This window comes from Montipora capricornis, chromosome 6 (genome assembly GCF_036669925.1).
Source record: "Montipora capricornis isolate CH-2021 chromosome 6, ASM3666992v2, whole genome shotgun sequence".
Lineage (NCBI taxonomy): Eukaryota > Metazoa > Cnidaria > Anthozoa > Scleractinia > Acroporidae > Montipora > Montipora capricornis.
The window spans coordinates 14,654,406-14,675,868 of record NC_090888.1 but is presented as its reverse complement, the minus strand read 5'-3'; the positions used below and the strand labels follow the sequence as shown (position 1 = coordinate 14,675,868).

General features: G+C 39.8%; 2 protein-coding genes across 2 annotated transcripts in view; both read right to left on the bottom strand.

Moving 5' to 3' along the window:
* LOC138051578 (nucleotide-binding oligomerization domain-containing protein 2-like) overlaps positions 1 to 21,463 on the bottom strand; it is a 64,068-nt gene that overhangs the window by 31,065 nt on the left and 11,540 nt on the right. Inside the window, exons 3-7 of the mRNA XM_068897808.1 lie at positions 19,064 to 20,310; positions 17,500 to 17,559; positions 14,240 to 14,914; positions 13,188 to 13,376; positions 11,868 to 11,954 (exon numbers count right to left, since the gene is read on the bottom strand). Of these exons, the coding sequence (XP_068753909.1) occupies positions 11,868 to 11,954; positions 13,188 to 13,376; positions 14,240 to 14,914; positions 17,500 to 17,559; positions 19,064 to 20,243 (2,191 nt within the window). The 5' untranslated portion in view covers positions 20,244 to 20,310. The remainder of the gene's footprint in view (positions 1 to 11,867; positions 11,955 to 13,187; positions 13,377 to 14,239; positions 14,915 to 17,499; positions 17,560 to 19,063; positions 20,311 to 21,463) is intronic.
* LOC138050904 (nucleotide-binding oligomerization domain-containing protein 2-like) lies at positions 8,121 to 12,573 on the bottom strand. The gene is made up of 3 exons (XM_068897158.1): positions 11,437 to 12,573; positions 8,738 to 10,617; positions 8,121 to 8,465 (listed from the first exon to the last, which is right to left on the bottom strand). Exons 1-3 carry the CDS (start codon positions 11,528 to 11,530, stop codon positions 8,121 to 8,123), a joined length of 2,319 nt encoding a protein of 772 aa, XP_068753259.1. The 5' UTR covers positions 11,531 to 12,573.

The following is a 21,463-nucleotide window of genomic DNA, read 5'->3' as shown; positions in this document are numbered from 1 at the left end:
AAGTGGGGACCTTAAGATGTACGACAAAATAACTAAATGATTTGAGGTGTGTGTTATTTAGGCAGAGTACCGCATATATATGTGTGTGTTACAATGCGTGCCGCACTTGCAGCAAGATTGTTTTTCCTCTTCAGTTATCCAATGATATTAGGGAGTTTACGACTACGGCTGCGGCAACGCCACAAAGCAAGAATATCTTTGGTTAAGGATTGAAAAATACTCGTGCTGCACGTGCAGCACGCATTTCAGTGCCGTAATCCACAAAACAACAACGTGAAATCACCCAATTTCAGGTTTTGACGACAACGTGAGCATACAACAGAAAATCGTTCACTTTTTATCTTCATTTTAGAACCTTTCCTATAAATCCAGTTACACGATAATTCGCCCCTTTTGTTGAAGGTGAACAAGATAGAATAATCGCCAAATACTTCACGTAGCGCTAAGTTATATTTTGAAGTGACGTTGTAATTGCCGTTGGCGTTGTCCTTGCTAAAACTCCCTGTTATTGTTTTGTGGTGTTATCGTTGCCGTAGCCGCACCGTTTCTCAAACTCCTAAAGAAGCGATGACGGATGCGGCAATGCCAGAAAGCAAGAATATGATTGGTTAAGGGGGGTGGGACTTAAATACGGAAAGACAATGTTTCCTAAGGAAGGTTTTTAGTCAAAGAGCCCTACAAAAAGGTTCAATGGATGGTTCTGTGAAGTAACGTTTTCAATGACAATCTGACATCACTTCAATTAGAAAGCACAAGCGCAGTTAGTCCCTGGTTTATTCACCAGATGGGAACCGTCCCATCATTTTTTGCCAACTGTAGCATGGAATTTCTATTTGGACAAAAAACGGAACTGATATTTTGAAAAGTGTATCAAAGGTGGGGCTTGTGACGGCATAATTTTTTTGAGAAATAGATATATTTTAAATCCATCCAACAGACGACTACCTACGTTATGACGACTACGACAGTTCTACGATTGTTCATTTTTAATCTTTACGTGAAAATCGCGCGTACCAACCCAGTTATAAGATAACCCCTCACCCATATTGTACAACGTGGACAATATGGAATAATCGCTGAGTTTTTAAGATATCGTCAAGTTGCATTTTGAAGTGATCCGATATTGGGGCTTCCTACCTAAGGAACGGAGAGAGCATCAAGAACGTCATCTCAAAATACAAATTCGCGCAATTTTAACCGATTGACTCCTGAACCGAACCCCATTGACGAGTAAAATTGTTTAGCGCTAGACGGAGTAAAATATATTAAATGTCACTCTCAGGAGTCAATGGGTTGTAATCACTGTGTAAAAAATTGAGATCTTTTTTATATGACAAATATATGATTCATTTCATATACCATTTCATCATTGATTCATTCCTCACGGGACCATTAAAACCCACAATTGCAAATGACCAGCTCCCAACGTCAGTGGCTTTATAGCTCAGTTGGTTAGAGCGTCGCACCGGAATCGCGAGGTCACGGGTTCAAACCCCGTTGAAGTGCTGAATTTTTCAGGCTTCAAAATTGCGTTCATAACTGCGAAGATCATAGCTTCACTTGATTTCACATCCGCAGTTCATATATGATTCACTTCATATACCATTTCATCACTGAAGAAATGAAACTGGTGCGACAGGTGTTTGAGTTTGGAGAAAACGTGAACTAATCTATCCGGCCTTGTATTCTCACCTGCTGACATTTTCCATGAACTATCGCTTCGTTGTTTCGCGAGGGACAGCAAAGAAACGAAGTACAGTAAAATAGAAAACCAGTTAGACTCCGATGATCTAAAAGTTTATTCTCCTCACTACTTTTATTTTTATTTTTATCAGGATGGTGCCATCGAGCTGACAATAATCTTCATTCTCAGTACACTTTAATTACCTGCCAGTGCATTGAAATTGAGAGGTGAATTTACATACTGATGTCTCAGTCTCTCAGGTATGATTCATGATGCTCCGTATAATTCATGAGAAAATTCCCAAGACGATGATCCAACTCGAACTGTCTTCGAATTGACAATTAAAATTGGCGACTTTTCAGGGACATGAAATGCCACTGGGCTTCGTCTGTGGATGCGAATCGTATTCGTCTCTATATCAAAACTGTTTTTCAATAAAGAAATTCTTAGAAAAAGAAAGGCCGATCGGGTGACGTTGACTCACAGACAAACCCGTGTCTTTCAACAACTCGTCAGTGGCTCAAATGGTTGCCGTTTAAGTTCACATTGTGTAACTTGTGTGGCTCCCTAAAGGCGACGTTTTTTCGGAGAAATGGTGAAATGTGTTATGCGCTGCGATAAAGAGTATCAATTTTCTCGTGTTCAGTCGAGTTAAAATATTAGTGGTACAAATAAAACGAATCAAAGTGATTACAGAAAGAAAAAAAAACGTGCCGACCCAGCTATTGAAATCTCTTTTTGTTTCTTTCAGTCTCACGGTCTTGGTATCGAGTAATTTGCGTTCTCCTGCAATGAAGATCAATGCTCACACTCAGTCAACGAGGAGCATTTAAAACAGGTGAGAGAAAACAGGATTCATTCGATAGACTAACAAGGAAGACCGTGTGTTTCCCTAAAACGATGCAAAACAAATGTGTCAAAAACATGGAACGTTTTCTCAAAGTGCCGTGCAACGCAAATTGAAGCTATTAACTATAGCTAAGGTAATTAAGCAGCCAGGACACAGACAAGCAATTAAACCAATCAGAACGAGACACAGGTACGTGAGGCCGGCGCTAAGGAGACGGGGCAAAACGCGTGTGAGCTTCTCATTGGTCAACAAGCTGGCAAGACATTTTCGTCTACCAATCACTGAGCGAAGCCGAACAAAAACCCTATCAAGCCGAAATGTCTATCAAAAATTGAAAGAGGAACTTTAGTCTATACGGTTTATAAGCTTGCAACGCTGTAGCTTGCGCGCAGGCTCTCTCTTCTCGGTCTACTCCAGTCCCCATATTTCTCGTTCGCCCCGCCAAGAGAGAGAGCAACGCCAAAACTGAAATTTATCTCGGTGGAAATAGTGGGTAATTGTCATACTTGTTTCTTGAGCATTGAGCTTTCCATTGTTTCCACAGCATCTTCTAATAAATAATCCCAAGCGTACGCTGCTTGGATCAGATAAACAAAACACAAAGAAAGAGTGGTTTACAATGCCGAGAAGAACGCAAACAAGATTTGTGACCGCAAAGACTTTCTTGCTCATTTTAAGCTTATTCTTGATCGTTTATTTTATTATTTTGCCCACCGAGTGGCCGGCACGACTTTTCCGGTGTCTAATGAGAATATCTGCTCTATAAAGAAAAATTTAGTTAGAAAACGGTAATTTTCGGCGGAAATTGTTTTTTTCTTACCAAGAAAGCTATAGAGCAAGCGCTAAAACGAAAAATGTGACGCTAGAATGAAAAAATTTCAACCAGAAGTTCATGCGATTCCTCCGACCGACAACCTTGCCAGGATTTCCTTTTTGTCCCAAGAACCTTGATTGCGCTGACGTTTGTCGTTCTAGAATGAAACGCCTAAAGCTTACGCTACTTTCTTCGCTCATGTTAAAAGATTGTTAAAGAGCAAGGTATCGGAATGTATTAATCGAGTCTTGTAGCGAACCGATCCCCGGAGCTTTTGTTTGCCCGCAATTAACCTTCAGGGGCTCACTCGTCGAAACTCGACTCCCAAAGCTATTCGTGCGTATTTCGGCTGCTATTTTATCACTATGTCTTGAAAAGGAAGACATCTTAAGGCATGAAACTCTGGGTACTTTTTTCCTCGTCAAAGTAACATGTAACGGATTAGCTTTTCCAAGTATAGGCACGTGAGGGAGAGGTTCTTGAGAGGGAATTTTCGAAACCACCATGTAAATGATTTCCATTTACCAAGAGATGCGATAAACAAAAAATACAAGTAGTGGTCGTCGCACTCATCTGGACAATTTAAGCAACTGCCTCTTTTTGACACCTGAAAAATTCAGGTGGCTCCAACGGGATCCGAACAAATAACCTCTACGATGCCGGTAGAGTGCTCAACCAACTGATGACTACAGCCACTCATTTGAACGAGACAATTGCTTAAATTGTCCAGATAAGTGTGAGGATCACTTCTCTCTTTCGTCTTTAACCCGCACTTCAAATATGCATTCATTTCAGATAAGATAAAGATACTTGGAGACTAAGGGGTAGATAGTGGGGTAAGGGTGTCTACTATAAGAGACAATTGCTTAAATTGTCCAGAAAAGTGTGAGGATCACTTCTCTCTTTCGTCTTTAACCCGCACTTCAAAATATGCATTCATTTCAGATACGATAAAGATACTCGGAGAGTAGTGGGGTAAGGTGTCTATGATAAGAGACATGTACTCGGGTGCCCAGGGGTAGATAGTGGTGTAAGGGCTCACTCTTTGACTCCCAGGAGTAATCAGCATGTGAATTCTCCTCATAATCTTAATAAAATCTCTGTCAAACAGGTATTGAGAAAGAAGAGAATTATCAGCTTAAGAATTTGATTTAACACCAAATTCTCATGACTACTCAACAAAGAAAGCTATAGTACTAGTTAGGAGAATGAACGTTTCAATCTTGGGAATAAAAGGGTTAACAAAGGAAATAAAAGAAGATAAGAAAACGTTTTCTTTTTCGTCCTTAAGAAAATCTCCTCGCCCTAACAACCTGACCGTGGGGATGAACGTTTTGGTTCCTTACGGAAAATGATGGTATGAGCCTTGAACTCGGGTTGAAAGAAGTTTCTATGGTAATCCTCAGGTAAGAGCATAATTATCAGGACCCTCTAAAACTGGCTGCTCCCGGTAAGTAGAATACACCGATCAAACTCTCATGTTAAATTGATTTAATTAGTAAACAAAACACCATATTTACACAAAGCAAAGTAATCGAGAAATTTCCTTGATAAGATCTTTGAAAAATTGCATAAAAAGGACACCCAAAAACGATTATTTGCTTCGCCTTGAAAACGCAGGAATATATAGATATCGCTTATACACAATAAAAACACCATTTAAGCGAACACCTTAATAAATTACTCTATAAGGATGTTGTCAGATTTGTTGAACCTGAATGTGAAAAGCTGCAGCAATCTTTGCAGCTTAATAGACCTAAGAATGGATATTGATGCATCAATTAAAGCACTGAATAGGCCTTTTTCAATATATTAAACTTAAGCTTGAAAGAGAGGTTTAGAAGACAAAGGCAAAGGAAAGTAGATGATATGAAATTATTTTTCACATTCATTCCATAGTTTCGATCTTTTTTGTCCTCACTGCCTCACTATCATGCTGAATATTTGACATTTGGAGAATGGCCTATTGAAACTAGCATTTGTTTTAAATGGTTACCACTAAAATTCATTTGCTATTAACACTTACATAAATTTATTTTACAAGAATCAGATTACTGAACCTGAATCTGAAAAGCCGTACCACTCTTTGTATCTAAGAGACCTGACAAAATTAATCAATGTGTTGTTGTTGTCGCTTTAAATGCTGTAATTTGCATTATTTGATATTTTTTCCTTCATAATGGAGTCATGACTACTCTGAAACGTCAAATTTCACCTCTTTTATCGTTCCTTTCTATCGTTTTGTGCTTATATCTCTTTTAATACGAACGTGTTGCTGATACATAAATGAGAGCACCAAACTGAAACTAACGTTTGCCCAAATAATTTCTACTAAAATTCATTTGTTATCCTGCTCTCACATATTTCACCAAAAAAGGTAGTTCAAAAAACACTTATTCAGAACTGATTTAGTTATTATCACAGTAACTTGCAAAGAGCATTCCTGTACAGACACATTTCTTAGACTACGTTTATACACTAGCGGAAAAGCTTCCATTCAAATCTCTCGGGGTTTATAATGCATTTACATGGTAATGTAGCATTCACATTTAAATAATATGAATACTTTTTTATTCTGAAAGGATCTCAATTGGGCTAAACAATGAGTGAGCCGATTTGGTCTATTTTGAAAAAGAGACAAAGAATGTGGTGCAACGAAACTGGCGCTTTTAGCATTTGACCGGCTTGATTTCATCAAAGTCATCGGATTGCGCGCCTGCTGTCTATCATCGATGCGGACATCTTGAGTATCACATCTTCCTTTCTATTTTATGTAAAATACCTTAAAGCTGTACTATGACCAAAAAATCGATCCTTCTTTTTCTTTGGATTTCAAAACTACGTTAACTTAAAACTAAGTGACCCAAGTTTTAAGCTTTGATTTCAAAATTTTAACTGAAATTTTTGTATTAAATGGTCTGCCATTACTAACATTAAAATCTTGTGAGAGCTGAATCGAGGAGAAAATGACGTCAAAGACTCATAAGTCACAGCTGACTTGATATCCAGAAGGGGAGTTTCGTGCTTTCAGACTTTAAACTCGTGTTTTGCATATATAATAAACTGCATTTACGCGCTGAAACGTTTAACTAGTGAGTAAATGACGTCACTTACCCCTAGACCAACCCTCCAATGTCCAATCGGTCAGTTTTCAACGTAAGTAATGGCGGACCGCAAAATCCAAACATTTGGCCAGTCAAGTGTTCAGCAAACACACTTTCAAAATCCGACGAAAAAAAGACGCGACTGCGATTTTTTATCAGAGTAACACTTTAACTGAAACATATCTCAAGGGACAAACTGGGTGTATTTCTATGTATGTAAACCCTTAATTTCTCGTGATGCACTAGCAAGAAAGTGACTTTTAACCTTTCAGTGCATATTTACCAACAAACAAGGGGTGAGGAGGTGAAGTGAGATAGTCGTCAAATTCAACAACAACACCGTGAACTCTAAAAGACAATAGGGAGCTTTAGCAACGACGACGGGAACGGCAACGAGAACGTCATGTAAAAACATAAATTCAAGTCATTGTGATCACTTCGCGACTATTCCAAGCTTTTTAATATGACAAAGGTGTGGCGGTCCTTCAGGAATGAAACCGTTACGAGCGGCGCTAAATTTAGGGGAGAAAAACGAAAATTTATCTCCAAGTGCTGACGTTCTCCGTAACACCTCAAACATGGTTTTTTCACGTTGTTGCTTTGCTGACGACGGCAAAGAAATGGAAAAATATGAAAAACGCACGTGCGGGGCGTGCAAAGCTTTTGTTTTTTCCCACTGAATATGCAAATTTGTGACGTTCTCGTTGCCGTCGCCGTTGTCGTTGCTAAAGCTCCCTGATAGGGACCTTAAGCCGACGACAACGGCTAAGAGAACGCCATAAATTTGCATATTTAGTGGGCAAAAACAATAGCTTTGCACGCCCTGCACATGCTTTTTACATTTTGAGCATTTAGGGTGGGTTTTTTTGGGAAAAATCCAAAAATGGATTTCTGATCTCGGATCAATGGATTCTTCAGGGCCAAAAAAACGCAAAGTCCGAAAAGGATTATTTTCCATGACAACGCAAACAAACAAACCGAGAGTTGCGTGCAAATTTTAAAAACAAAAAATCAGCGGTTAGGGTTAAAAGAAGTGACGAAAAACATGCTTCTTTTTAGCTGCAGGAAAGATGCTAACGATATTATTGCTGTCAAGAAACGTTTAGTGTAATTTCTGGTGCGAAATTTGCAGGAAACCTACCTATTTTCGAACTATTCATGTCTTCGATCGTACGGTAAAAATGGCGCGCAAAAAACATTTCGCTAAAGACTGTCACACGTACGGTAGCTGTTGTGTATCATTTTTGCATGGAAAACCGCTTGCCAAACATACTTTTTTCAAATCCTTTCCCGAAAAAACGCTAAAGTGATGAATCTCAAAAATCCGGATTTAGATTTAATCCAAAGTATCCTCCTCGAGTGTGGATACTTTGGATACATGATCCGTTTTGGATTTCGCCAAAAAAACCGCAAAATCCGTTTTTGGATTCAAGAATCCGTTTTCCGATTTTCCCAAAAAAACGCACCCTTATTCGCCGTTCACATCTTGACAACGACGTGAAATTTTCTCGCTAAATATCCACACGGTTCTCACCAATTTTATGCTTGGAATGTGTACTGGCACCGAGCGAGTTGGAGTATTACAATAAGGAGAAATAATATAATATAATAATTTTAGACAACGTTCTCGTAGCCGTCGTCCTTGCTTAAGGTCCCTAATATTGTAAGTCATGATCCTGTGGGCGTCAATGTAAACAGACATTTGATGCGAGAGTCTAAACTAAGGCGAGGAGCACCAATGGGGTTGTATAACAAATCCAAAGTAGTAAGGGAGGTGTTTACTGCGAGGGCCTGGGAAAGTAAAGTAGCACCCTCTGCACCAATGGAGTTGTAATGCAAATTCAATGTAGTAAGGGAGGTGTTTACTGCGAGGAACTGGGAAAGTGAAGTAGCAACCTCATCACCAATGGAGTTGCCAGACAAATCCAAAGCAGTAAGGGAGCTGTTTACTGAAAGGGCCTGGGAAAGTGAAGCAGCACCCTCATCACCAATGTAGTTGCCGGCAAATCCAAACTAGTAAGGGAGGTGTTTACTGCGAGGGACTGGGAAAGTGAAAAAGCACCCTCAGCACCAATGGAGTTCCCAGACAAATCCAAAGTAGTAAGGGAGGTGTTTACTGCGAGGGCCTGGGAAAGTGAAGTAGCACCCTCAGCACCAATGGAGTTCCCAGACAAATCCAAAGTAGTAAGGGAGGTGTTTACTGCGAGGGCCTGGGAAAGTGAAGTAGCACCCTCAGCACCAATGGAGTTCCCAGACAAATTCAAAGTAGTAAGGGAGGTGTTTACTGCGAGGGTCTGGGAAAGTGATGACGCACCCTCATCACCGATGGAGTTGCGAGACAAATCCAAAGTAGTAACGTAGGTGTTTACTGCGAGGGCCTGGGAAAGTGAAGTAGCACCCTCAGCACCAATGAGGCTTGTAGGCAAACGCAAAGTAGTAAGGGAGGTGTTTACTGCGAGGGCCTGGGAAAGTGAAGTAGCACCCTCATCACCAATGGAGTTGCCGGACAAATCCAAAGTAGTAAGGGAGGTGTTTACTGCGAGGGCCTGGGAAAGTGAAGTAGCAGCCTCAGCACCAAAGAAGTTTTCAGACAAATTCAAAGTAGTAAGGGAGGTGTTTACTGCGACGGCCTGGGAAAAGGCAGCAATCCGAGTACGTGATCCCAAGTATATTGGAATTTCCGTCAAATCAAGACTTTTGCCAAAGGTATTAGCTAATTTAGTAAAAAGGTTTTCGGAGCAAGTTTTACATTCCCCAATGACATCTAAAGCCAACTTCAGGTACAAGTTCTCGTAATCCAGAAATCTGCGGCCTCTCACGTTTGCAAGTGAGGCAACGCTATTTACAATCGACACTGCCGTTTCCTCGGATTGTGAGGATATGATTCCACTCATGAACATGAAAACTTGATTTAGTTCACGAAAATATCTTTCGTCAGTCAGAACTGACTTCTCGTCAATTGCTCCATCAAGGATGGAAAACGCAAGATATAGACCAGAAAAGAATTCTTGAAAACTCTTGTGAAAAAAGCTATAACGGAAACAAGGCATTCTCTTACTACCGCCAGCCTGGATCGAGAGAAAGCCAAATTTAATGAATAGACTTTGCGTGAAATTCCCTTCGACGTCTTCGAAATGCCCCTCTCCTTTAAAAAGAGATTCTTGCGCCATTCTTCCTAGGGTCATCAGTTCCTTCTTGTAAACTATTAGAAGGTCTTTACCACTACTTGGTAAGTGGTTCTTCATTTCGTATCGTCTCAAAACGAAGAGAACAATCTCTACGTACAGCTGTGTTCTGTTGTTTGGTAGAATGCCGCCAAAATCTTCGAAAAGGACACAAAGGAGAAGTGTATTTAAAGGGTTTTTTGTTAGTTCTTCTAAAGGCCTTTTAATATGCTCATCTTCATCGTCATCATCATACGGATGCCACAGTACATTTATCAGCTTCTCTGCCATTTGTTCTGCGTGTCGAAAATACTTCCTTATAAAACTCTCCGCATCCCTTTTCGTAAATCCAACAATCTCCAACAGTGTGTCCGAGTAAGGCCTTACTTTACTTCCTGCTTCGTGACGACAAGTAACAACAATGTGACAACCAGAAAGCATCTTTCTTTGAAGAAGACTAAAGTACACGGCCAATTTTTGAGGGTCTGCCTCGTCTAACCCATCGAGCACTAACAGGACTTTAGCAGGGTTTTCCCGCACGAACCGGAAAAACATTTCTTTCAATTCTGTGTCAATTTCTTCCGGCAGAATTTGATCGTCAATAGCTTCCCAGATGCTAGATTCAATTTCACGACATCTGAGGAGCAAGAGCACCTCTACTCTTGGGAAAGACTCGTCCCATTCGCGGTCTTGTTTGGTTGCCCAATCATATGCCAGCTTTTGACAGTAGGTCGTCTTTCCCATGCCGGGTTCGCCCTCAATCAGGACAACTCGCGGATGTTGGCAATCTTCGTGTGATGTAAAAATACCTGTCATGTTGGTGATTTCTTTCGTCAGCGTTCCGCGTGTCTTTTCTTTTGCGACTATCCTAAGTCTGGTGAAAATGTTCTCTAGTTGGAAGCTGAACCCTTCACACCAAGGAACTGGGCAAACCACCCCTTCACACTTTTGGTAAATTTGTCTTATGGCTTCTATGATATCACTTTGACATAAAGAACTAGCTGCAAAACAAACAAACACCAAGAAAATAGGGTCAATTTAGAAGTTGATTGACTCAGAGTTACTAGCTGTTCCTTTTTTCAGGAGTGAGAGACGATTTCCAATCTTAAAGCGAAAATCCATCCCTTCCTTCTGGTAGACTATTCTTGGCCTACCGATTTCCTAGCTAATCCGTCTTCACATTAAGATTGATTATTCACACGAATAAAGTGTGCGAGTCAAGTTTCGTGAAGAAATTGCGAGAATGCACTGACGCAAATATATTTGCTGAAAAGCTGGCGGGTCAGAAAATGACTATCACAAGCTAAATTTAATCCTGTGAGTTAATTTAGAGGTGTCAGCGGTATGCAAGCCCTCTTGGCTGATTTTCCTACGTATCGCCGCTTTACAAGTCATTTCTGGTACACACACAAGAAGAGTTTCTAAATGAACCTGTTGTCCTATCCACGTTTGTTTTCATACAAAAAATTCCCACAAAATGTTTTCTGCCAGCGTGCATAAGTGTTAGGCTTGCGTATCACAGTGCTTAGAGGTAAGAAATAAAACGAGCACGAGTTAACATAAAGCCATCACAATATTACAAGAATAATAATATATTCAAATTGAAATGCAATGACAATTATAATCAAGTAATAAATCCACTTTAAAACCACGTTGGGCTGAGCAAAAAAGCTGATATGTAAAAATTGCTCATTTTTGCGCAACACATTTTACTGCAATATTTTGGACATATTGATTTTTAAGATTATGTGATTTTTTTCGCCGTGTCGATTTCCAACATGCAAATTGCCTCTATCGCACTTACTTAAGGCTGCATATACCTTTCGTTCGATGAGAAGCCAGGGAAGATGGAGAGCTTTCGCTTGTAAATAGGACCTGACGCTGTTCATCTGTCAAAATCACATAACAAACCATACATGACTTAAGGTTGGCATTCGCATAAACGGCGCACACGATACGGTCTTATTTGAATCGGTATCTCACTAGTTCTGCGGTTATCAGTGTCTTCAAGTGTACACAAGCGTATAGGCTCATGTCGCCAGAAAGGCCAAATAGCGCTGTCATGGTAATGTCTACAAACTAATCCTCCGGGAATTGAACTCTTTTTTTTCCCGCAAACACAGCGTTGCATCTTTTGTTCAGTCAAAGAAACGAAGGCACCTTATCACGTGAGTAAATAGGCTCTAATCGAGAACTGTCCTTCCAACAGCCGACTAGCACAATGTACTCGTAAAAGTCCTAATGATTTTACCTTTTCGGGCCTCACCACATTTTCTCTTTAATTTTTCTTGTACTTCTGGTGGCATCTGAGGTTCGTAGGAAGCATCTGTCGAAATAACTGCAAGCGAACAATACGCGAGTCGCTCAGAGTTAAGAGAGAAAAAATCATTACGCGTTCAATTCGAGCTGACTTACTCTGCCAGCCCAAAGAAATGAATGAGTCAGTCCAGTTTCGACTTGTCAAACCTGTTTTTTTTTTAATTTGAAACTGAACACTGTGTTTTTAGTGACATTGCAGAGTAGACGCTACAAATAAATTGACGGATGCAGTATGGGAAACCTAGCTTTATCTCCAGTCCTCGCAAATATCTTCATGGCAAAACTGGGTCCGACGTTGTCTGACTTTTAACCCACCGTTTTACAACCGGTATGTTGATGATTGTTTCTCCAAAAACAAAAAAGACAAGCCTGATCATCTACTTCAGCGCCTCAACAGTTACCATCCTAACATCGTTTCTACTGTCGAAGAAAATCCTGACCATTTCCTCGACACTTCTTTCACTTATGTTGATAAGTTCAACTGCAAAGTCTAAAAGAAACAAGGAAAACTACCAACGCATTGGAAATCAGAAATCCCTACTAAATGGAAAAGACGTTGTATTACTGGCGCCCTCTACAGAGCGAAACGCATTTCTTCAAAACAATTGAAACAGCCTTTTTAAGTGCAGGATATCCTAAGGGTTTTATTTCTCACGCAGTAAACAGTTTTCTGAAAGATCCACCAGAAGATGATATTTGGATTCCAAGCTTCCTTTTCGAAGAGCGCAACAAAATTATAATCAAGATCCCTTACTGTAGCAGAAATGAAAGACTTAGTAAAACCTTCATTTCCAAATTGAACAAATTCACGGGTTTCAATCACATTTTCATCATCCTTTGGCAAACTAAACAGATCAAAAGCCTTTTCAATTTGAACGACAAAAACACTCATCGATCAAATGTGGTCTATAAAGGAGACTATTCTTGCAGTGACAGTTACATCGGCGAGACCATGAGAAATGTGGAGGTGCGAATTCAAGAACATTCCAACGCATGTAATGACTCTGAACCTGCCCGTGTACTCTTCACGGCGTAATCCTTTAACAAACGCAGAATTTTAAGGCCTAATGATTCAACAATGAAAGCCTGCTTTAAACAAACAAATTCATTGCTACATAGCAAAACTCCTGCCATAGGGAATTACTGCTCTAATACACAATCATGTGGACGGTCAAACTACCCTGAAGATTATTATTTACTTATTTAACATACAACTGCATTAAACAGCCAGATTTTTCATGATGAAGCTTACCTTGGTTACAGTGCGGCCATTCTTGGAAAACAACAGGGTCATTGAGCATCTTTGCCACAACAGAGGCTGCCATGTTACTTGCAAAGGACTTCCACTCACATCCTGAGAGTTGGGTTTGATTAACAAAATGTGCCACACCTTTTACTACCACCCACTCAATCTTTTCATCATAGGCTGCAGCGAAAACACCTGAAGTTAAGGATGATAGGAAGTTAACATCAGAGCTTCGTGATTTTAGGGAAAGGTCTTCAAGCAACATTCCGTTGTTTCATATCTCGTAGTCAATCCTTGAAACAGAAGCTTTAATTTCACCGGAGGAAATATGGCTGTGATTTTTTAAAAGATAATTGTAACAATTAACGTACACTTCATAACCATTCTATTCTCCTCACTTGTTACAACAGCCAAGTTTTTGGATTCAAATGTTCCTCAGGCAAAGTGACAATTTCTTCCATATTCTATCAACAGTTACACAGTATTATGTATTCATTACCAGTACAAAGTCAAATGAAATTTTGAACCTAGAGGTTCAGTGATGGCGCAGTGATGAGAGCACTCGCCTCCCACCAATGTGGCCCAGGTTCGATTCCTCGACCCGGCGTCATATGTGGGTTGAGTTTGTTGGTTCTGTACTCTCCACCGAGAGGTTTTCTCCGGGTACTCCGGTTTCCCCTCTCCTCAAAAACCAACATTTGACTTGCTGTGTTAATTGTTAATTTCAATTTACGGTGTCCTCAATTAGTGCTCCAGCGCTAAATCTACTAGACACTTAAATAAAGTTCCTTTCTTTTTTCATTTTAGAGATAATGCATTTCAATGGCAGCTGTCTCATTAATGCACTGAAATAAGCTTGGCTACCAATCAGATTCTTACATGCCTCTCCCTCATGGAAAAAGTTCAGCAAAGACATTGCTTAGCTTAATATTTCCTTGGAAAGCTACCAATCAGTTTCATTGATCAAAACTGATAGAGATAACACTATTTAAAAATTTTAGGATTTTTCTTGGATTTGTCTAAATACAAATTAGTTAAGGGATGGTTAAAAGTATTACCTTCCCCTTCTGTCTCAACAGCATTTGCTTCTGAATATTGTAACTGAAGATCTGCACATCCACACCTCGCTGCCTGTGTTTGTCTCAAAATATCACCATCACAGTGTACTTCAACTTCCAATTCAGCTGGATTTTCCAAAGGAGCAACCCATCCATTGGGTGCATCTCTAACAAGGTCACTCATATGTCTACTAAGAGGAGATTTGAATCCAGCTGCTGTTGTCAACTTGGCAGAGACAACTACATCTCCTAGTTTGACTTTATCTGAGCTTAAACCGCTGCAAGTTCCCACTGAAAACACTGCCTTGGGGCTTAAGACCGTGAAAGGATTCTTTACTGCGGTTATTGATCCCCCTGGGACTGCGGCACCTTTAGCACATTTCATTAATGCAACTTTAAGCTTCTCTTGGTCACCATTATTACCAATGCATCCAAAATAGATTAGACCAACTTCTTTCTTGTAACTTTTGAAGGGTTTATCCAGAAATGAGAAACAACTCAAGAACTCACAATCCTCCACTGTCAGTAACAAAATATCAATCGGCAGATCAGCATTTTCCCAGGGTTTACTGGCAATAGAAAGATCACTCAGTTTTGGTGGCTCGACCCTGAGTTTCGGGGGCATGTCATAACAGTCTTCTGGGACAGGCAAACAAAGTTTCCTTTCTTTTCCACCTGAGATTTAAAAACGAAGCAAAATAATTTACCATCTATTAGCTTCCAAATTTGCTATAAACAAATTTGGAGCAAAATAAAGTGACAACAAATTCCTGCTTAGCATTAAGATCTACTATTCTAGTACATGGTTATTACATTTGACAGCTTTCTCTTAAACACTTAGCAAAGGCACTGTTGCATGCTGGAGTAGTTGTGCATCAAAACTGATTTGTTTTGCTTTGTGTACTGTATGTCCATGCTCTTACGTTACAAGAGAAGCAGAAAACTGTCTTTTGCAGAAATTAAGTGTTATGATTCAAATTAATTTTACCTGGGTTTTGCATGTGTTCTCAAATAGTCCAGTTTATTGCCAACGAGTGAGCCAAGTGAAGGCGCGAGGCTGACGAGGTGGCAGCCTTATAGAGCGGAGGTGCGAGATTGTTGTGTATGCAGAAAAAACTTAGAGTGCTCCAGAGAAAATGTAAGTAAGGTAAGGGAACAAAGGCCTCTTATCATGTGCCTTCAAGAACCAATGAAAGCGCGTGTTTTGATGTGTGATGTCATTAGACAAACTTGCATGACGCGTGACTATTCGGAAGTGAATGAAAACACTTTTCTCCCCCTTTTCCCTGACCATTGTGTTGTCCACACTTGCTTTGAGTGTTCTTTAATATGTATATTCGAACCAGTGTGTTATATATTGAGTGAAAGTGCTCAAAACTAATCACGCAACTTCAACTAACGACATCGTAAAAATTCGAAAGAGACAAACCCGGCTAAAACGGACACAGTTTTCCCTCCGATTGCACAGGAAAGACGAGGACAACTGTACGTTGAGATAAGTGAAGTTTATTTCTACATTTACAGCTCCCATACAAAGTCTATGGATCCTACACTAGGCTTCGGCTGCCTGTGTTTACTATTTTCAGATATCTCTTTTTGTTCCAGAAATATTTAAGTTTTTTTGTAAATATGCAAATTAGCCAAGTGATGACGTCATAAACTCAACCGAATTTTGATCAAATACGATGAAAAACCAAGTTGTATCAGAAAGACTTGATTGATTCTTTGCATTAAACACAGATTTCCCACAATAAAGCTTTAGTAAACTGAGAGTCAACATTATTTTCTGATGTTTAAAAGTTCAACTAAACTGTATTCTAACTGGAAAATAAACCCAAATACTTCGGGGCACACCACAGGAAACAATGCCCTTTGATAAGTTTCTTGGTCACGTCCAGACTGATTTATTGAAATACTATTCAAACTGTAAGGACATGTTAAATAAAATAATAAATAAATAATAACATTCAGCAGCCCCAAAATAAGCGGTTCTTAGATAAAAATAGGAATGTTCCTTTTTTGGATTCTCTTTTAATCGATTTATAAGATCTTTATACAAAAGTAAAGGAACTATTGATTTTCACCCGAAACACTACACTTACCACATAAAAAGTCTTTGAAATGAATGTTGGTTTTCAAATCCACAATTGCTGTGATATCACAAATGCCATTAATTAAGCCTGTCGCGCCTTCCACGCCAGCTTGATAATAAATGTGTCATTTTGCCTGTGTGTGTAAACCCTAAACCCTAAACCCTGAAATTATGTGGAAGTAGTGATGAAAGCTCAGATGATGACTTCCAAGGACAAGTTGTTTTGAAAGGTAGTGAAAGGAGTTTCAAATCATGTTATGACCATCCATGACCACTGTTGAAAACCTGTGACCCCTGTCATTTTGTGTGAGATGTTGGAAAGTTAATCTTGTGATGATAACTGGCACCTTGCTGTGCCAGGTTTTGTGGAAGGTGGTTCTTTCAAAATTCGTTGCATAAAGTTTTAAATAACATAGCTTCAAGGAAGAACATCCTCTGATTGGCTAATCCACTAGTTGATTCTAGTCTCCATTTCACTGTTTGTTTTTGAGACAAAGTTGACATTGATGACCTCAGTGGTGCAGACAATGAGTATGGTGAGAATTCAGCTAATGTCATATTTCCTCACATAATACCGGTAAATGAAATTGAATGAAAGCTATTATCGGTACAAATTGGATCATGCCGTTATCGCTGCAGTATGGTACAGGTTTATTTATTATTGGATATATTTTACATGTGGATATGATAAGATAAATGTATTGCCTTTTTGAATTTCACAGAGTGTTCAGGAAGTGAAGATGAACTCTTGCTGGATGAGCCTGAAGCAAAAGAGGATTTGCAAGAGCACAAAGAAGCATCTTTTATTCCAGAAGAGTGTGAGACAGCAGAACCAAATAACTGTAATTTGATTCTTTGAATTCAGGGAATTCTGATGGTGGCCCCCACATCCATCAGTGGTTATGATCAGTGTCTTCAAGTGTACAGATCGTATAGACATATGACGTCAGAAGGGCCAAATAAAGAAAGCGCAGTCACGGTTATGTCTAGAAATTAATCCCCCGGGAATAGAACTCTTTTTCTTTTTAACGGAAACATAAAGTAGCATCTTTTGTTCAGTTAATTTAAAGAAACCAAGGCACCCTATCACATGAGTAAACAGGCTCTATTCGATAATTGTCCTTGCAATAGCCGATATGTACTTGTAAAAGTCCTCAATATTCCTTACCAGATTTTCTCTTTAATTTGCCTTGTTCTTCTGATGGCATCTGAGGCTCGCAGGAAGCATCTGTCGAAATAAATGATGGCGAACATTACGTGAGTCGCTCAGAGTTAAGAAAAAATAGGGTCAATTATTTTGAATCCAACAGGGCAACCCTAAAATCAGGAATCCGGAATCCGGAATCCGGAATCACAGGTCATTGTTTTACCAATACAGAGAGTAAAAACTATCCTAAACATTCATAAAAGCTAACCTTAGGCCTAAAAACGTTTGTTTAGGCCTAATTAGGCCTAAGGTTAGCTTTTATGAATGTTTAGGATAGTTTTTACTCTCTGTATTGGTAAAACAATGACCTGTGATTCCAGATTCCGGATTCCAGATTTTAGGGTTGCCCAATCCAACATGCTCAAATTGCAGTAAGTGATAATACCTTCTGTTCGAAGAGAAGGCACAGAAGCAGACGGAAAGCTTTCGCTTGTAAATAGGATCTGAGTTTGTTCCTTGGCAGAAACATCTATAACAATCACATACAACAAACCAATACATGACTTTACAGTAAGTTGGCATTCGCATAAATGATAAACGGCATACACAATACGAGCTTATTTGAATCATAATCTCATTAGTTCTGGCTCAACAACTCTTATCAGCAGATTAGGGGGAGGGGGAAAGGATGGAGAAGTTAATCTTTTATCACACAGTCAAACGAGGGAATGACCATTTTATAGTGGTGTGTCACATTTCCCAACGAGTTTAGTCCATGATTGTGGGTGGGAGGCAGACTTCAGTTTTAGCAGGCCTTAAAAACAGAAGATCATAGGAAAGATTCAGATACTCACTAGAAATAATCCAAAGACATATACTAAGGTCGATAATTATATTTTTGGATATTGGAAAGGTTATCATAATTTAAACTCAGGGAATGCTCATGGTGGCCCCCATATCCATCAGTGGTTATCAGTGTCTTCAAGTGTACAGACCGTATATATAGGCATATGACGTCACAAAGGCCAAATAAGGAAGCACTGAGAAGTTGATGTCAAGAAACTTCCTTTCTACGCGAACACAACGTATAATCTTTTTTCCAGTCAAAGAAACCAAGGTACCTTTTCACGTGAGTAAATGGGCATTTTACAATAATTGTCTTTCCAGCCAGAGTCCTGACGATTTTACCTTTTCGGTCCTCACGGGATTTTCTCTTGAATGTGCCTTGTGCTTCTGATGACATCTGAGGGTCGCAGGGAGCATCTGTTGAAATAAATTAAGGCGCACAACACATGAATCGCTCACAGATTAAAAAAAACAAATGTAATATTACACTTTCAGTTCGAGCTGACTATCAAGATATGACACTGACTTCGACTGTATTTAGCCGGTTTTTTTCTTAGCGTTGTAAGGGTTCTGTCTTAGTGAATTACTTTTTAGCTGCCTTTTCCATCAATTTTTGAGTTAATAAAGCTGCCATTCGCGGTTAATGTCTACACGATCGAAAGATGGTTAACCAAAGTTCTAGATTTAGATTTGAAACGATTTTTATATAAAGGGTTTGAAATACATTGCTAAGTCATACCATTAAATGAGTTGACCATCTTTTTAACAAGATCTTTGCACTGCTCAGACCAGCTATATTTCGTTCCATAGGAGTCACGCAAAATTTTAGCCTCATCAAGCCTTGTCTGCCTGTTTTTCTTCCAGATGTCCTTGATAGCTGCTGTCCACGCATTGAGATCCTCAGAGTCAATAACAAATGAAGAACCAGAAGGTACATTGCTCAGAGCTTCTCCAAATCCCGAGGTCTTGCAGACGATCACAGGTAGCCCAGCTGACAGAGCCTCCAGGCCTGTCAAACCAAAGCCTTCTGTACGAGAGGGCATGAGTACAAGATCCGCCTCACAGAATAATCGCTTCAAAGCTTCTCGGGTTTTAACATAGCCTCTCACTCTAAGGTGCTTTTCGGGAATACCAAACTCAAGCAATCGTTTTGCAATATCCTCGTGTTTTCCATCGGGTGCTCCAACAAACATTAGACTAGTTTCAGGTAATGCCGCAACAGCTTTTGCTGCAATATCAAATCCTTTTAACGTGAAGTCTTCAGCGTCTCCACGCCCAAACACTAAGACACTACAGTATTTTCCGTCTTCACGAACGTGTTGAACACTGACAAATTCCTCAAAAATACCAGGAGTTAAGTCAAAAACATCTTGACAACAGCGGAGATATTTGCGAAAGGCCTCTGCCAGCTTGGGCCCGATTGCTACAACGAAATTAGCCATCTCGCACAGTTCTACTTCAACATCGTGTTTTTCCTCGCCCTTTGAGATTGGATTCTCGTAAGATTTGAAGATGCCTACTTCCTCTGGGTCAGTGTGTACTACTTGAAACCACACGCATTTGTGATGGTCACGAATAACTTGTGCTTGACGACCGAGTTTCACACCATGACCAACAATTACATCAATCTCCAAATGTGTTGGGGGAAAGCTAAGCCAATCCATTTCTTCAAACCCAGGCCGTGGTGTTGCCTCAAGAATCTTTATGCCATGGCTGAGAGCTACTTTCCTATCCTCCTTAGAGCATTTTGGTAAAAAGTATGTGATTTGGACTTCTGGGAATTTGGCCAGCTGTATGGCCAACTCTCTGTTGATTGTGGAAAGTCCGCCTTTACTGGATCCCCACTCAGAAGCCAAAATGGTGACTTGAACTTTGTTGGGGCCATGTTCTTGAGATTGCTGCCATGAGCCTGACGCCATAGTTAAGTGTGGTGGTAACACTGTTGCACTGGGTTGGACGAACCTTGTGCCAGAGCTATTCTGTTTCCTTAACACACACACAAAAGAAATTACCATACTCATTAATGTTGTACAAAATGGCAATTCAGTAAAGGAAGAGAGTATAGAATGTCGAGAATGGCTGAGGAAAAGGAATAGGTTTTCTATTGAGCAATGGCTAATTAAATTAACAAGATTTTTTTTTTGGTGCTTCCCGCCAGCAAAGCTTAACCACAAGTTCTTCATACATTGGAAACCTACGTTAAAATAACTTAACACCGCACGATAATTTGGCTAATTTGAAGAAGTTGAACGATTTACTACATGCACAACTTAAGAAAAGGAGACAAACTAATTTATACTTGAAAGCTATTGTCGCGTACGCTGTCAGTTATTTTGTGAGGGAGATCTCCAAGAGAATGCATGAAACAGCATTTCAATGCCTCTACCATTTACTGACTTTTGCAGAGGAGTACGTCCACTGACCAGGCAGTCTAACCCGCCTCTAGACTTGCGCTTTTCGTTCCAAATCTGTCAATTCTCTTCTCTAAATTAAAGGTGGTTCAATCGAGCTTCAACAACCTCAAGAGAACGGTTAGCCTTATGTGAAGGTTTGACTTGCTGTAAGTTTACAGCACTTGTTCAGGCAACGACAATGTTATGATATCGTATGAAACACCAATCTTTTCATAACAAATAATATATAATAGGTAAACATGAACTGGAAAGCCGTACATGTATAAAAGCTCTGTAGATAGTTTGAATTTATCCCGCTAATTTAATGTGGTTCACCAAGCTCGCTTCTGAGATTTATAAGCATTTAAAGACAAAACGTGCATGGGAGTTTTTGGATGGATCTCCTAATGCTATGGTCACATGCAATGTCACAATATTGGGAACATATTGTTAAGCAAGAACTGTTGTTTGACAAGTATGGTACCATAACATATATGCTTGGTGATAGAATGTTGTAGTTCTAACTGATCACTTCTATCCTTCTTATCATGACAAAGTTATTTTCTTCAAGGTGTTGAAACTGGTTTGAGCCTCCTTAACGCAGCCATTTACAAGTGCTTAATGGGAGTTGGCCTGTGTGGTTCAGTGGTTACCGTTAGGGCGTTGGGTTTGCATGTGGTTGCCCTGGGTTCAAATCCCGTCCAGGCGTCTGCTTTAGATTTGTTTCCGCGTTGTCCCGGATTCAA

Coding starts and splice junctions, on each gene's coding strand:
- LOC138050904 (XM_068897158.1), bottom strand. CDS start 11,530: ATGGTTTGTTATGTGATTTTGACAGATGAACAGCGTCAGGTCCTATTT. Junction 10,618..11,436: donor GGCTTCTCATCGAACGAAAG/GTATATGCAGCC, acceptor TTTGTTTTGCAG/CTAGTTCTTTATGTCAAAGT. Junction 8,466..8,737: donor CACTTTCCCAGACCCTCGCA/GTAAACACCTCC, acceptor CTCCCTTACTAG/TTTGGATTTGCCGGCAACTA.